The sequence below is a fragment of the Schistocerca piceifrons genome, chromosome 4 (assembly GCF_021461385.2).
Source record: "Schistocerca piceifrons isolate TAMUIC-IGC-003096 chromosome 4, iqSchPice1.1, whole genome shotgun sequence".
NCBI lineage: Eukaryota > Metazoa > Arthropoda > Insecta > Orthoptera > Acrididae > Schistocerca > Schistocerca piceifrons.
The window spans coordinates 433,690,664-433,705,961 of NC_060141.1; the positions used below are offsets into that span (position 1 = coordinate 433,690,664).

A 15,298-nucleotide genomic window follows, 5' to 3' on the forward strand; every position below is an offset into this window, starting at 1 on the left:
TTGGTTCAGTGTCTTCCTTTAGTCTGACATGGTGTGGATCCTACACACTTGAGCAGTACTCAAGAATGGGTCGCAGTAGTGTTCTCTGTGCTGTCTCTTTTATAGATAAGCTATGTTTTCCTATAATTCTACCAGTAAACCAAACTTGACCACTTGCCTTCATCGATTCACTTCATACTACTCTGCAACTGACTGTGCCAAGCAGCTGTATTCGAACATTATGGGACTGTCTTCCATACTCATCTGTGTTAATTTATACTTCACAGGTTTTCATGGAAGAAAAGGGCAAGCTGAATTTTGCGTGACCGATACTTTCTATTTCGTAGACTGGGTGATCAGTTGACGACCACCCTGGGAGAAGTGTGAAAGACTGTGGTAGGAAGTTCATTATTTCCAGGCACAATGATAAGAAGTCAAGAGTCCTGGTGCAGAAGAACATTGTTAAGTTGTTCCAATCAAGGGAACATAAAGTAACGTGTGTGTGTGTGTGTGTGTGTGAGGTGCTTCTCTGTAGCTAGTTCATGAAGGTGGTTAAAGAAGCATTAATGTGTGTGTATTAAGGAGAACATCTGAATGCGGAGCCAATTCAGATCCTAGTGCTTGTCTGTGGAGGTCTTACAAGAGGAGAACTAAACAAAGTGGATAGGGGAGGAGGTGTTGAGGCATGTGGATCGACTATCTTAGGCCAGAGTCCAGATCATAAAGATATCACTGAATCTGAACCAGTTTAGGATCAAGGGTAGCTACGACGATTTCCTCTACATGGCTTATTAATAGGTTGGGAAATGAAGGTGCTATGTAGGTGCCCACAGTCATGCAGTGGATTAGTTTGTATTTATATATCTCCTCTCCTCCCATACACAATCCAAAAGTGTTTATAGATAAAGATATAGCTGGCAAGACATTGGGATAGGTATATTTCGCCAGTGACAAAAACATTGGTATGGGGGATGTTGGTTTACAGGCAGGTGGCCCAACAGTGACAAGTAGGGATCCTGGTGCTAATGTGGCAATGTTAAGAGGTGGGACTGCTTTGTGGCCTTGATATGGAAAGCTAGATAGTAGGCAATGAGTTGGAGCTGTTGGTCAACAAGAGCTGAGATTCTTTCCATTGGAGAACAGCAAACATCTACAATAGGGTATCCAGATCGATTAGATTTATGGATTTTGGGAAGCATTAGAACATGGTCAGCCACAGTGTGTCAAATTGCAAGCATGCCAGACACGCAGACTGCATGGACACCGAGGTTCGTCCTGTCTCGGCTTTGCTCAGCCATTCTTATAAGTACCCAGCAAAGTGCAAAATTTCATTTGTTATTGTGGTGTGGCATTTTTCAGTGAGCACAACTCTCATCCGTTTGGCTGGGACATGGTGTCAGTGTTCTTTACCCTTCATTATTTGTCTGTGGTGTGAAGTGCGGTCAAATGTCCAGTGGCTGTTTGCACAAACGGAGACACTCTAGTGATCTACTGTCACACGCCTCTAAAACTGAATATGAATAATGAAAGAGAGGGATGAAAATTATCAACATCTATTACGCAGTCACATAATTGATGTTTACTGCAAGTTTGCTATGAAATAACATTACAATAATATGCAGCAAAAATTAAAAGATTTAGTTAACCAGGAAAGAGCAAAAAATTGTGATTGACAAATGGGATTAATTGTTCCCTACATCAAGAAGTACTTTGTGCTAAACTTGCAGGCATGGAGTCCATAAAGAAACTGGTGGTGCCAGTAGTAAAATTGCTGAAATCACATGCTTTATTCCACCATTATTTGCAACAGTTTTCAATCGATTTGAATTAAGAGTATGGAGACTTTATATATTATTGCTAAGTCTGTTGGTTAAGTAAAGGGTGTGCCTGGAAAATTGTTTTTTATTTAATACCTGCTACTGTTGAATATGTGAAGGAAAAAGGAGTGCAGGAACAAAAATTAGAACATCTGGAATGGATTGCCGACCTCGCATTTTTTGTGGAGTTAACTGAATGCTGTAGACAGTAAGACATTGCAAAGTGAGAAATAACTGATTTATGGTTTGATGGGGAAGCATTTAAAAAGAAAATCACATTGTAGAAGGGACAGTCTAGTTGCCCCAAGCTCACTAGTAATAAAGAAAATGTGAGATACGAAGAATTCATTGTGGCCTTGAAAGAATTACAAGGATAGTTTTCTAAACATTTTGAGGACACTGCCAATGTTACATGTTTTTGAGCTGCATTTGAGGCCATTGGCCATACCACTTGGAAGTGTCACCATGTATGCGAAAATGTAACTGATTGATCTGCAACGTAACTTCTATTTTAATGACAAATCCATTTATGTTAAAACTATTCTGGACGTCTCCACCGTTTTCCTCAGGTAAAGTTTCCATGACTCCATAATGAGGTTACCAAAGTGTTACAATACTTCATTCAACACATGTGTGAAAGACCCTTTTTTTAATTATGAAACTAAATAAGACATGATTACATGGCAATCTAAGTGTGAAAATCTGTGAAACTGTCTGTATCTGACCGTATGCCGACAGTGTGTACCATATAAATATTATATTATGTCTTCAGTGCACCAAAAGTAACTAAAAACACTGAAAATTTTTTTGTTTGTGATCCATGTTGTTGAGGAATGTAAAATATAAAATCGTGCTGTATGCAGTACAAGTGCATTGCCATTTATATACTGTATGTTTGCAGTTTTCCTGCTTCACCTCTAAGCTAATACTGTGCCGTGGCAGCGGGACCAATGTGCAGCCAGGCTGAACGCTACAGCACTCTTGCCAGGGCGTAGTTCGCAAGCTGAATTCTTGGCTACACTGCGCTAAAGGGTCTGTGTGTGTGAGGGGAGTGGGGGTTTAGAAGGAGATGTAGTTGGGGTGAAGACGGAGATACACTTGAGGATAAGGGTCTGGGATAGAGGTCACTCCAAACAAATCGTCCAAAAGTTTTCAAATTTACTGCAACTTCTCATTGCAGCATGGTCACTGTGAAGCAAACAAACCCTGTATAGTGTAAAAATATGCTCATTTCAGAGAGGGAGTGGAAGAGGGGGTGGGGAGTGACAGGAAGCGGCGGTGAGTTTCATATGTCTTTGTGTTCATTTGTTTATTTATTTATGCCAAGTTCACAAACAATACTGTAATGAAAATGTAAATTACTGTAACGAATATCTAACTTCTCGTTTCTGAAATAAATAAACAAAACAAATCCACCCAAAATGAATACAACGTACGCTCAGGAAAGGAATCTTATGAAATCCATATCTAAGAGATATAGCAATTCAAATGGAACTACTATATGTTTCACAGTTCACAAGCATCACTACTGATCATTTTATATCTACAAGACAACAATCAAACAATCAGTAGGAACTAATTATCTTTCTTCAATTGTATTCACTGTCATATAGTATTATGGTGCAAGTGAGTTGGATGAAGAGTACCTATCTAGTTCCAATGGATGGCATTTAGATTCTCCTATAGTGTCCATGTAAAGAATTTTATTCAGGACACGCTAGTTGTTTTTTGTGAGAATGGAGAGGCTGCCATAATTGATTACTTGTTATTGGATTAATCTCCAATTTCCAGGAGATGTGACTGGAAGAAGTGAATGTGAATAGATAATGAAAGTTACAGTTCTGATGCTGATTAATTACATGGCAGCTCAGTTTATTTCTTGAACTTTTTCAAACATAGCACAAATTGTATTCAACAACTCATCTAATTCTCCACATTAGGAAGAGTTTTAATCCTCTAAAAGAACAAAACTCTGATTTCAGCTATAACACTATCTTTTGAAGTAGAAATATGATATCTGATTCAAAGTGGAGAAATTTGTCAAATATACTAATACAATATGAAATATCTCTGACAGAGATGTGTTCACAAGTAATGTTTGTTGAGAGAAGGCAGTTCCACTATCACATCAAAGATATTTTCTTCCTGTTGATGGCGCAAACATTATAGTCCACCTCCGAAATATAATTCACATCAATCTGCCTATATAGCTGATCCTGATGTGGAACACAAGGGTTCGATTCCTGATACTACAAAGGATTTTTCTTTGGTGGGAGAACTAGAATTGCGTAAGCTCTACCTCAAGATGCCAACTGAGCAACTACATAAGTGAGAAGTACCAATTCCAAGGTCTGGAAAGTCAACAATGGCAGGGAGAGTGGTCCGCTGAGCCCATCCCCCTCCATACCACGTCTGCATGACATGTCACTGCAGAGGATGCCACGGTAGCGGGGTAACATCAGTTGAGCTTTAGGGTCCACTCTCGCAGGGCTGATGCACAGTTCATTCAGATAATCTCCTACCACATTTGTGGGCTTTAACTTTGAGCACTGCTTGTTGAAGAACATGATATTCGTAAAACACTTTTTATACTGTTGAGTGACAGAAAAAAGAACGCCACCGATTAGTGGGAAACAACCCACCATACACATTGATAATTGCACATTTAATGCTCTTTGCCACTGAATGTGCAATTTGACTGTCTACTCCATAAGCTAATCAAAATATTTCACATTCTGTCATTCTTAATGTAAGAACCTCTGGAGCTATAATCACAGTTACACCTTACTTACAGCATGGGGCACTGATGAAGTCACTTTGACTTTCTATTGTAAATGTTACAAATTATTTTCTGGTTGCCACACCAATTATATAAAACAGAGGACAATAAATGCTAATAAGTGACAGGTTTCAGAGTGTGCAAAATATACACAGGTTAATATTAAGATTGCTTTTGCAACTGCCATCTATGTTACAATGATCACCAACACTTTGACACAGAACTTATTCATAATACTTTTTTTACTGAACTGGTAACTATGCACTGTCACACGAACAGTTGCACTACACACAAATTTGGTACCAAAGGTGTTGAGAAACAGCTGAAATCATTAAAACTGAATAAAGCTCCAGGGCCTGATGGAATCCCTGTGAGATTCTATACTGAATTTGCAGCTGAGTTAGTCCCCCTTCTAACTACAATCTATCATAGAGCTCTCGAACAAAAAGCTGTGTCCAGTTCTTGGGAAAAGGCATTGGTCACACCTGTCTACAAGAAGCGTAGTAGAAATTACCATTCAATATCCAAAAAACAACTGTCCAATATCCTTGACATTGATTTGTTGTAAAATCTTAGGACATACTCTGAGCTAAAACATAATGAGGCATCTTGAACAGAATGACCTCCTCAATGCCAACTAGCATGGATTTTGGAAACACTGATCATGTGACATCCAAATCGCTCTTTTCTCACATGCCATTCTGAAATCTATGGATCAAGGCGAACGGGTAGATGCTGTATTTCTTGATTTCTAAAAGTGTCTGGCTTAGTACCACACCTAACTTATTGTCAAAAGTATAATCATATGCGGTATCAAGTGAATTTTGTGACTCGATTGAGGAATTTTTGGTAGGGAGGACATAACATGTTATTTGGATGGAGAGTCTTCATTAGATGCAGAAGTAACTTTGGGTGTGCCCCAGGGCATTCTGTTGGGACCTTTGCTGTCCATGTAGTATATTAACACTAGAATTGCTGACAACTGGATGTACCTAGAACCGCAGCTGGGTCACTAATGATACACATATCTCCCCCTTTTATTATCCTGCATCAGTGGGTTATTGTTACTAGTGATGAATCTATGCTTTGAAGTGCTGGAAACTTTGTTATGAAATCAACAAAAATAAAGTAGATTTTCACAATTTATCATTTATTATTTTAAAAAACTTACACACATTTACTGGGGGCCTTCACTGGCTACCACCACATAACGAGCGCAAATAATAGTGACATCTTGGGTTGTTGGGTGTTCTGCTGGATATCAGCATCGTATGTACAAGTACGATGCTGATATCTGGCAGAATACCTGACAACCCAAGGGGTCATTAGATAGCCGGGAGAGCGTGAAGAATTACACAAATAATAGTCATTTGATGTACATTAATTTCATTGCACACAGCTTTTTCTTCCACATATGACAATTCACAAATGGTTTGTTTCCTTCACTGTTAGGCTTTATAAGGCAACCTGTTCACTTTCCTTGTCTCTCAGGAATGTCTTCGGATGTGATGGAGGTACTAGTCTTTCACGTAGCTGCTTACTTCACAGCAAGCTCCTCCTACAGCTGAAGTATGATGTCTCTGCATTTCAACTTTTTCTCCCTTAGCGCATTTTACAATACCTAGGCATTTATCCATACCATATCCAACAAGTTGTAAAATGTGTGAGGAGGCCAACGTCTCTATGGTGCTTTGACAGATGATTTGCGAGCTATTTGGTTGACCATACCGCTCCATATTTAGAGCAGTTATAAAATGTAACTGAATCTGGCTTCTTTTTCAAACCATCTTCAATTTTAACATAAGGATGCATAGTGCTGAGAATCATGACATTTTTGTTGCTCTTCCACTGGTGAACTGTCAGTTTGGTATCACACTTCTTCAACAATACTGTGTCGTATAACACTTCTTTTGCCTTCTTAATACACATCAGAATTTCCCTACGAGATCGATTTATGGTGCCCATTAGACATGTAGCATTTGCTTTCAAGGTTTCAGAGAGCCAAGGAGGTGAACAAATTGTCAAGTGACATTTCTTCCTTTATTGAGACCAGGTTGCATCAATTTTTTCACAACAAACTCGCCAAGATGCTCATCATTCGGTCTAGTGTCATCCTTTGCTAGATAGTGGACAGCATTCACAATATATTTGGAGTTTTTATCTAATGCCTTCCAATACTTTTGCCTGTATTTGTCAGGTCCTGAGGTCATGAACTCTGTGACTCTGCAACAGCACTTTGAAGGAAAAAGCTGTTCATCGATTGTTATATGCAGCTTTCTAAGTAGCTATACTGTGTGTTCACAATGAACTCGTAACAGATATCTGATACTACAGCAAAGGTGTCTTCTTTCAGTTGTTCTGATCATGTGGATCTGACATCACATCTGAGATAACATATTATCTCTCTGAATCTCACAAGCCATTGTTCACTTCACAAAATTATTTCCCCACTTCATTGACCACAATGTGTTTAGTTCTAAGCTCTTTGCTCCTACAGCACCATGAACGTATAATATAGCTACACAAACTTCCAGTTCTTCAACGTTTATAGTCTCAACATCTAAATCCAATACTTGACGTGCTTTGGTTTCAGTACATTTTACAATGTGTTTCAAAATTTTGTCTATTATCATAAGATGACAAGCACTGTAGCAGATCTCTTTCACATTTCAATTTGCATGTGGAGATGTCCTGCATGGTCTTTGAAAAATTTCTGTTGCCCATATCCGCCAGCTAAACTGACAAATATGACTCCCACTTTCCAGGCTGATCCATCTGGTGATACAATATCTCCACCTGAAGGGAACTGAAACAGTCCACAACCTTCATCATTTCGTTGCTCACAACACCCACTGCCACGAGCTAACGTAACCTTCTTGGCAGCTGTTCCTGTAATACTAGTAATTAGTATTACAACATGTAGTTGTTTTCAATAGATTATGGAATATTAGAACTAAAAACACACCATCATAAATGTAATGTAAGACTTGTAAAAACTCAAGAAAGCAACAATGTATAAACATAAGTATTGCAAATGGAACCTGGGTCTACACAGCACATACATAAACAATAATTATTATAAAAACAAACACATAAACATGCATACTTTCCTCATCAATAACCAGCAGAACATCCTGAGGAGTAACATCATCTTCTCATAACAAATCTGGAAATACATCTTCCTCAGATGAAGACACCACTGGCTCGCCCTCAGATTCACAATCCCAAATCTCATTTAGCACATTTATAATGTCCTTTTCTGTTCGCAGATGTTTGGCCATAATAAATTTGTATGCTGCATGCACTATTTACACAGTTAGAATGCACTACTAAAACCACGTTTCATGAAAAAAAGCACTGGCTGCGCAATAGTTGGGTACACGGTCAGAAATGTTTCAAACTGCTCTCCCTCTCCTCCTTTTCTGGAAAACTGCAATGTCATCAGGCAATGAAATAAAAGGGAGTTTTGTGATTATTGTTCAAACATAATCTAACAATAAGCGTGAAGCTACACAAAAAATTCGATTGTTATAGCGGATGCAGCAGAGGGGTCAGAACTGACATGTCTGCAGTTCTAGGTGAATCTTCGTATTTCTCTTTTAAGGTATCCCCACATAACGTAAAATTATGTATAATCGCTAATTATCTTAGTTAATAAAACATCACAAAATGCAGCACTTTAGGCAATAATGCAAAATAGTGACAAACGAAAGAACAAAAAAGTGGGTCACGAGTGGCCCAGCCACAGTTCTAGTCTCAATGACCTCGTAGACAAGATTAATAGTAAAATCAGGCTTTTTGCAGATGATGCAGTTACATATAATGACGTACTATCCGAAAGAAAATGCATATATATTCAGTCAGACCTTGATAAGATTTCAACATGATGCACAGATTGGCAACTTGCTCTAAATGTTCAAATATGTAAAATATTGCACTTCACAAAATGAAAAAAACATAGCATTCTATGATCATAATATCAATGAGTCATTGTTGGGATCAGCGAACTCATACAAACATCTGTGTGTAACACTTCGTACTGATATAAAATGGAATAATCACATAGGTTCGGTTGTGGGTAAATCAGTTGTTAAACTTTGGTTTATTCGTAGAATACTGGGGAAGTGCAATCAATCTACAAAGGAGATTGCTTACAAATCACTCATATGAGAAGTTCTAGAATACTACATAAGAGTGTGGGATCTTTAGTAGATAGGGCTAACAGGGGATGTTGAACATACACAGAGAGGGACAGCATGAATGGTCACAAGTTTGTTTACCCTGCGGGAGACTGTCACAGAGATACTGAAGGAACTGAACTGGAAGACTCTTGAAGACAGATGTAAACTATCCTGGGAAAGTCTACTAACAAAGTTTCAATAACTGGTTTTAAATTATTACTCTGGGTATATACTACAGCCCCCTACATATCGCTCACATAGGGTCACGAGGATAAGATTAGAATAATTATTGCACGCGCAGAAGCATTCACAGAATCATTCTTTCTGTGCTTCACATGTGAATGGAACATGAAGAAACTCTAATAACTAGTACAATGGGAGGTACCCTCTGCCATGCAGCTCATTGTGGTTTGCAGCGGATAAACGTAGAACAGCATGAAATCATAAATACCAATGACAACTCCACTGGGGCACTGTTAACAAGAACACTGAAAAAGGGAAAAGGTGAAACTTTCAATTTATTAAGCTATTTGAATTATGCCTTAAGATTCTACAGAAATTATTTAAATTAATTTTCAGAGTTTAACAGGACCAGTAGCAGTGTTTTTCCCACTTGTTAACATGGAGAAAAGCACAAAGAAAGAATATGAAGGACATCAAAGTAGAATTACATAAATTACCTCCCCATAAAAGTGATGTTTTACTGCTAATAATTTTTTTGCAACTATAAAAATACTCTAAGCGCTGCTCCTATAAAGCTGCATTTTAGGGACAATAGGATTCAACAATCACAAAACTAAAGATGCTCATTGAAGGAGTCATATGAAAAAACAATTAATGCTCAAAATATAAAGTTGTAATTTTTATTTCAATGGAAACTCACAGTTTAAAGTCATGATGTGATTTAACAACAGGAGCACAGCGGTTGATGGAGACTGTAGGTTCAGGTAGGGAGTCTGGGTTCACAGGTACTTGTACACCTCTCTCCCATTCTTGCTTCCACTGATCTGTTATTACCCAGTATTCATCAGGAGATAATGGTTCCGAGTCAGGCAGCTTCATTGCACTGATCAAGTCTTTTCGGAACAACTGAAACATAAAAAAACATAATTAAGTTATTATTTAATGAAGAGCCTGAGTATTATCTAATTTACAAATTGATGACTTAACCAAAATGTTTATACAGTCACTGCATTCTGGACCACTTTCACAATTCAGTTCAAACTATTGCTGCCACTTCCAGTAACATAGGACTAACAGAAATGATAGGATGACCACTGTTTCGAGCCGCAATGTATTCCAGTCATTTTCAGAAAGAGAGTTGAAAACAATGTTTTTCTGGGCAATTTGTTTTCAAAGCTATCATATCTGGTATTATTCTACTTTTAGACTTGTTTTTTTTGGCTCAAGAACTTTGGATAAAAAAATAAAAAAATCTTGAAGGTCAAAGTTACCCACGACACACCATATCACACACATTAGTGAAAAAAAGTGACTTGTAGTTGGATAATTGAAGAGGAAGCTTGTTAGACCTCCTGGCGTAGTGTATTCTTGGAAAATGGAATAGTATACATACATATACAAGAGCTTCCTTGTCAAGAATCACAGCAGTCATTGGATACCATACAATTTATCTCAGAATAAAACACCCTGACTGCATTTGGTATTTTCTTAACACATGCGTGATTAAGAATACCTTTTTTTATAAAACTTTTGAGCGCGCGCCTAACTTGTTCAACACGGCAGTCAAAATTCTTTGACACCGTAATACAGGCCTACAGTCAGTTTTCTCATTATGTACCATAGTATCTCTTCAATTTTTCAGGCAAACTGTATTTTAACTTCTTTCTGCTGCAAGTGGCAGACACTAAATATCAGTTGGTTATGTATAGTGTATGAAAAAACAATTATTATGATAATGATGATAATAATAATAATAATAATAATAATAATAATAATAATAATAATAATAGGAATAACTCCGCCTAAGCCGGTCCCAAGCCCGGTTGTAAAAGGAGGAGGGGGAGGAGTAACACCTCGTAAAAAAACCTTGGTTCACCTGGCCCGGGTGATAGTACCTTGTGAGGGTCCCTTGCCAGGGATACGGCGAAGACCTCAACGGTAGTGAAGACGGAGATGAAGATCATCGGTACGGCGGAACTGGCGGAAGAGGCAAGCATTATCAACAAGATAAAGCATATTGAAAAGCCCAGACACGTCTGTGTGGCAACCACCGGTACTCTGGCCAGCGTCTGTTCACCATGTGAGGTGCGGCTGAACACCAAGCTCCAGGAACTAACAATCCCTGGTTCTAACTACCCAGCATTAGCTGGAACTTAATTACAAGCAGTATGATTCGTACAAGTAAAATTAATATTACCCCAGGTGGCCAATCCACTCGCCCTGTGGCGACAACCAAGCTATCGGGTTCTGGGGAGCTTGGGCTCGTACGACAGAGAAAGTCGGAGTTCTCTAGTAAACGTCCACGAAAGTCCCATACATTTATTGGCACTTTTAACATTCAGACACTAATTCAGACAGGCAAACTTCATAATCTTACAACAGAACTCAACAAACAGAAAATTCAAATCCTTGCTCTCCAAGAGACCAGATTCACTGATTCAGAAACAATAGACTACAACAATTACCGTATCTTTAAAAGTAAAACAGACAAGAAAATTGGCAAAGGAGCTGCAATATTTGGCATGGCTTTTATTGTAAATAAGGACACCCTTGACTCTGTTATAGACATGAATCAAATCAGTAACAGACTAATGACCATGCGAATCAAGCACACCAACAAAATATATACATTTATTAATGTTCATGCACCTACCAACATTGCCAACAAAAAAGAACCGGAGAAGACAGAAAAATTTTGGGAAAAACTCGAAACTGAAATGTCCAAAATTCCAGAGGAGGATGTAAAAATTCTTCTAGGGGATTTCAACGCGCAAATTGGCAAAGAGAGGAAATATAAAAAAACAGTCGGTAATTACCCTGCACACAAATTCACAAACAAGAACGGCATGAGACTCATCGAGTTATGTCAGCAAAACAACCTAAAAATCGTGACAACATCACTTCGAAAAGACCCCAAGAAACAAAAAACATGGAGATCACCAAACCTTCAGCTTGGTGAATTTCAAATAGACCATGTTGCGATCTCCTATGACTTCCAGAAAGAAATACACGACGTTCAAGTCCGCAGAGGGGCAAATATAGATTCTGACCACTACCTTACCAGAGTTAAAATTAAATTCACTCCAAAAAGGAAACGCCAAAGGAAATCACCACTAATTCCCAAATTTGACTTGAAAAATATCAAGGAATCAGAAATTACAGAAGCATGGGATAAACAACCAACAAACAACTGGAAAGATTTCCGAACGAAAATTATACAGAAAGCAAGAGATTTGATTCCGTTAAAGAAAATATCCAAGCATCCATGGTGGAATTCGAATTGTGATAACGCATTAGAAGAGAGACAACAAGCCTTTTTAAATTACAATTGTGACAAATCAGAAACCACACAACAAACATTTTTCAAAGTGAGAAAACAAACAGCTAAAATACTTAGACAAACTAAAAGAAAATACCTTAATGAACAGCTAAACACAATTGAAGAAAACTTTAAGAACCACAACACTCAAGATTTTTATAAAATATTCGCAAATCAAATCAAAGGATACACTCCACAAAATCTCTGCTTCCGGAAACAGAATGGAAAATTGGCACTAACTAACAAAGAAAATTGCCAAGAACTAGCTAAATATTTCTCACAACTCCTAAATTGCCCACAACCAAGTACAAGATTCCCCAGATTACAACCAGAACACACGAATGAGACTTCACTACCACCATCTCAAGAAGAAATTTATAGTCACATTAGAAAACTCAAAAATAATAAATCATCGGGAGAAGATGGAATTGTAGCTGAACTACTGAAAAACCTTGGTCCAAATTCGTTAAAAGAGATCACTAGCATCATCCAAGAAATTTGGCAGACAGAAAATATCCCAGAGGAGTGGAAGTGTGCACTAATTCACCCATTGCACAAAAAGGGAGAGAGATCAGACGTAAACAACTACAGAGGCATTTCACTTTTACCAGTTACCTACAAAATTCTATCTGCATGTCTCCTAAAGAGGGCACAAGAACAACGAGAACATACAATTTCAGACTACCAAGCAGGCTTTCGTCCTAATAGATCATGCCCGGAACAGATATTCAACCTTAAAACTATTTTAAAGATTAAAGCAATCAGGTCAAAACCAATAATCTGCACATTCGTTGATTTCAAAAAGGCATACGATTCCATAGACAGACAGTCTCTATGTCACATTCTCGAAGAACGAGGCCTAGACACTAAAACCCGAAAACTAATTGAACAAACACTAACAGAAACCAAATCAAAAATTAAATTCAGAGGGGAAATTTCGGAACCATTCTCAATTAAAACAGGAGTAAGACAAGGAGATGGGATCTCACCACTATTATTCAATATAGTTTTGGACAAAGTTATGAAAGAGTGGGAAGTAACACTAAGGAAACAAAGCTTTTGGAAGCCAATTGAACTAGGAAGAGGTAAAGGAAAATTGAACATCCCTTATTTAGCGTTTGCAGATGACTTGGCAATTATAACTGACAGTGAAGAAACAGCAGTAAAACAAATTGAGACACTTAAAGAATGTGCTGAGAAGGTTGGCCTGCAAATCTCCTTTGAGAAGACAGAATTCATCTGCTCAAAATTAGATATTTCGAAACTAAAAACAAAGTATGGTGAAATAACTAGAGTCAAGCACTTTAAGTATCTCGGTGAAGTTATTGAACCAACAGGACTTGAGAAAATAGCACAAAAAAACCGATTACAGAAAATCAAGAAAGTATTCGGACTTATTCAAAATATATATAACAAGAAATGTCTATCAAAAGGCACTAAAATCAGACACTACAACACAGTCATCAAACCAACAGTCACATATGCAAGTGAAACACTCTCCCTGAATAGAAAATTAGATTTACACGAAATTAAGAAAGTAGAGAGAAAAATTATTAGAAAAATCCTAGGACCACGATACACACAAGATGGATACAGGCTGCAGACTACCGAGACAACCGAAAAAATATCAAACATCGAGGCAGATATCAGGAAGAGGCGGATGAAGTTTTATGGACATATAGACAGATTACCTGGAAACAGGTTAACTAAACGTCTATTGGACTATATGACATCACTTAAGGCAACAATACCCTGGGTAACTGAAGTTAAGAAGGATTTGAAAAAGGCAAAAATTGACATAACAAACACATCAGACCGGGATACATTCAGAAGAAAAATCGACAAGTGGAAGTTTACTCCAGAGACGGAATCTAAACCTTTCCGACCAAAGTGGACCGAAGAAAGGAAGAAGGCCTTTGGGGAGGCAATGAAGAAATACTGGGAAAATAAGAAGAACATTAAGAAATGTTAATCACCTGCTTATCGTTCTCCCATGGGGACATTCGCTAATAATAATAATAATAATAGGAATACCTGTAGATTGTCTAGCATTTGTAGAATGACAAAACCAAGGGAGCTCCTAGATGGATGACAACAGGAGGAGGGAAAATACGCAGGTGGAGAGATTTAATACCTGGGAGAATGGATGGAAACTGAAAAGGAAGCAATGGGAGCATGAATAAACAAAATAAATTTAGCATACAAAAAAACCAACAACATTAAAATAAGAATAATACTTCTATCGATGCAAAATTGAGACATTACCAAACAGTGATCTGCCCTGAAGCCTTATACACAACAGAAAATCTTAATCTAGTAAGAATAGGGGTACTTAAAGAGTCTAGAACTGGTGGAACGAAAGATTCTCAGAAGAATATTGGGTCCTCAAAGAACAGAAGATGGTCAGTTTAGAAGATGAGTGAACCAAGAACTGTATACCAAGATAGAGAGAGTCTCAGACATTATCCGGAAAAGAAAGAGCATGTTCTACGGACACATCCTTAGAATGGACCAAGAGACACTGACACAGCAAATAATACAGTTTCTGGTGAACAACAGAACCGAAGTATAATGGGTCCAAGAACTACAAAGAGATCTAGAAGAAATGGGAATACAGGAACCAGAGATGCACAACAGGGTGATTTTTAAATAAAAAATTCACTCTTTCACAGTTTCGAGGACAGAACTAGTCCCACATCAAACTCAACATGGACAGAACTGCAGAGAAGGTTGCAAAGTATGAGAGTGAAAGAATACTGCACGAGGGAGAAAGACCAGAAGAAATTAAGCTGATATCAATTAACAAGGTCATGATGCTCAAATCGAAAAGAAGAAAAATGATGATAATTTTGTGTGGCTCAATGGGTCTGGTGCAAGTCTCTCAACTGGATGCCCTACGGGTGACTTGAGTGTCCCTAACCTGCCCAGTTATCCAACTGGGGAAAGGGGACATACAATTTAATGTGGAATTCATACTACTTGTTTCCGGGAACTCCTCAAAATGCTGAGAGGCAAAGAATGAAAAGACCGAAGCACAACC

General features: G+C 38.0%; 1 protein-coding gene across 1 annotated transcript in view; it reads right to left on the reverse strand.

Moving 5' to 3' along the window:
- Positions 1 to 15,298, reverse strand: part of LOC124796459 (PHD finger protein rhinoceros) — a 242,748-nt gene that overhangs the window by 190,077 nt on the left and 37,373 nt on the right. Inside the window, exon 5 of the mRNA XM_047260682.1 lies at positions 9,640 to 9,845. Within this exon, the coding sequence (XP_047116638.1) occupies positions 9,640 to 9,845 (206 nt within the window). The remainder of the gene's footprint in view (positions 1 to 9,639; positions 9,846 to 15,298) is intronic.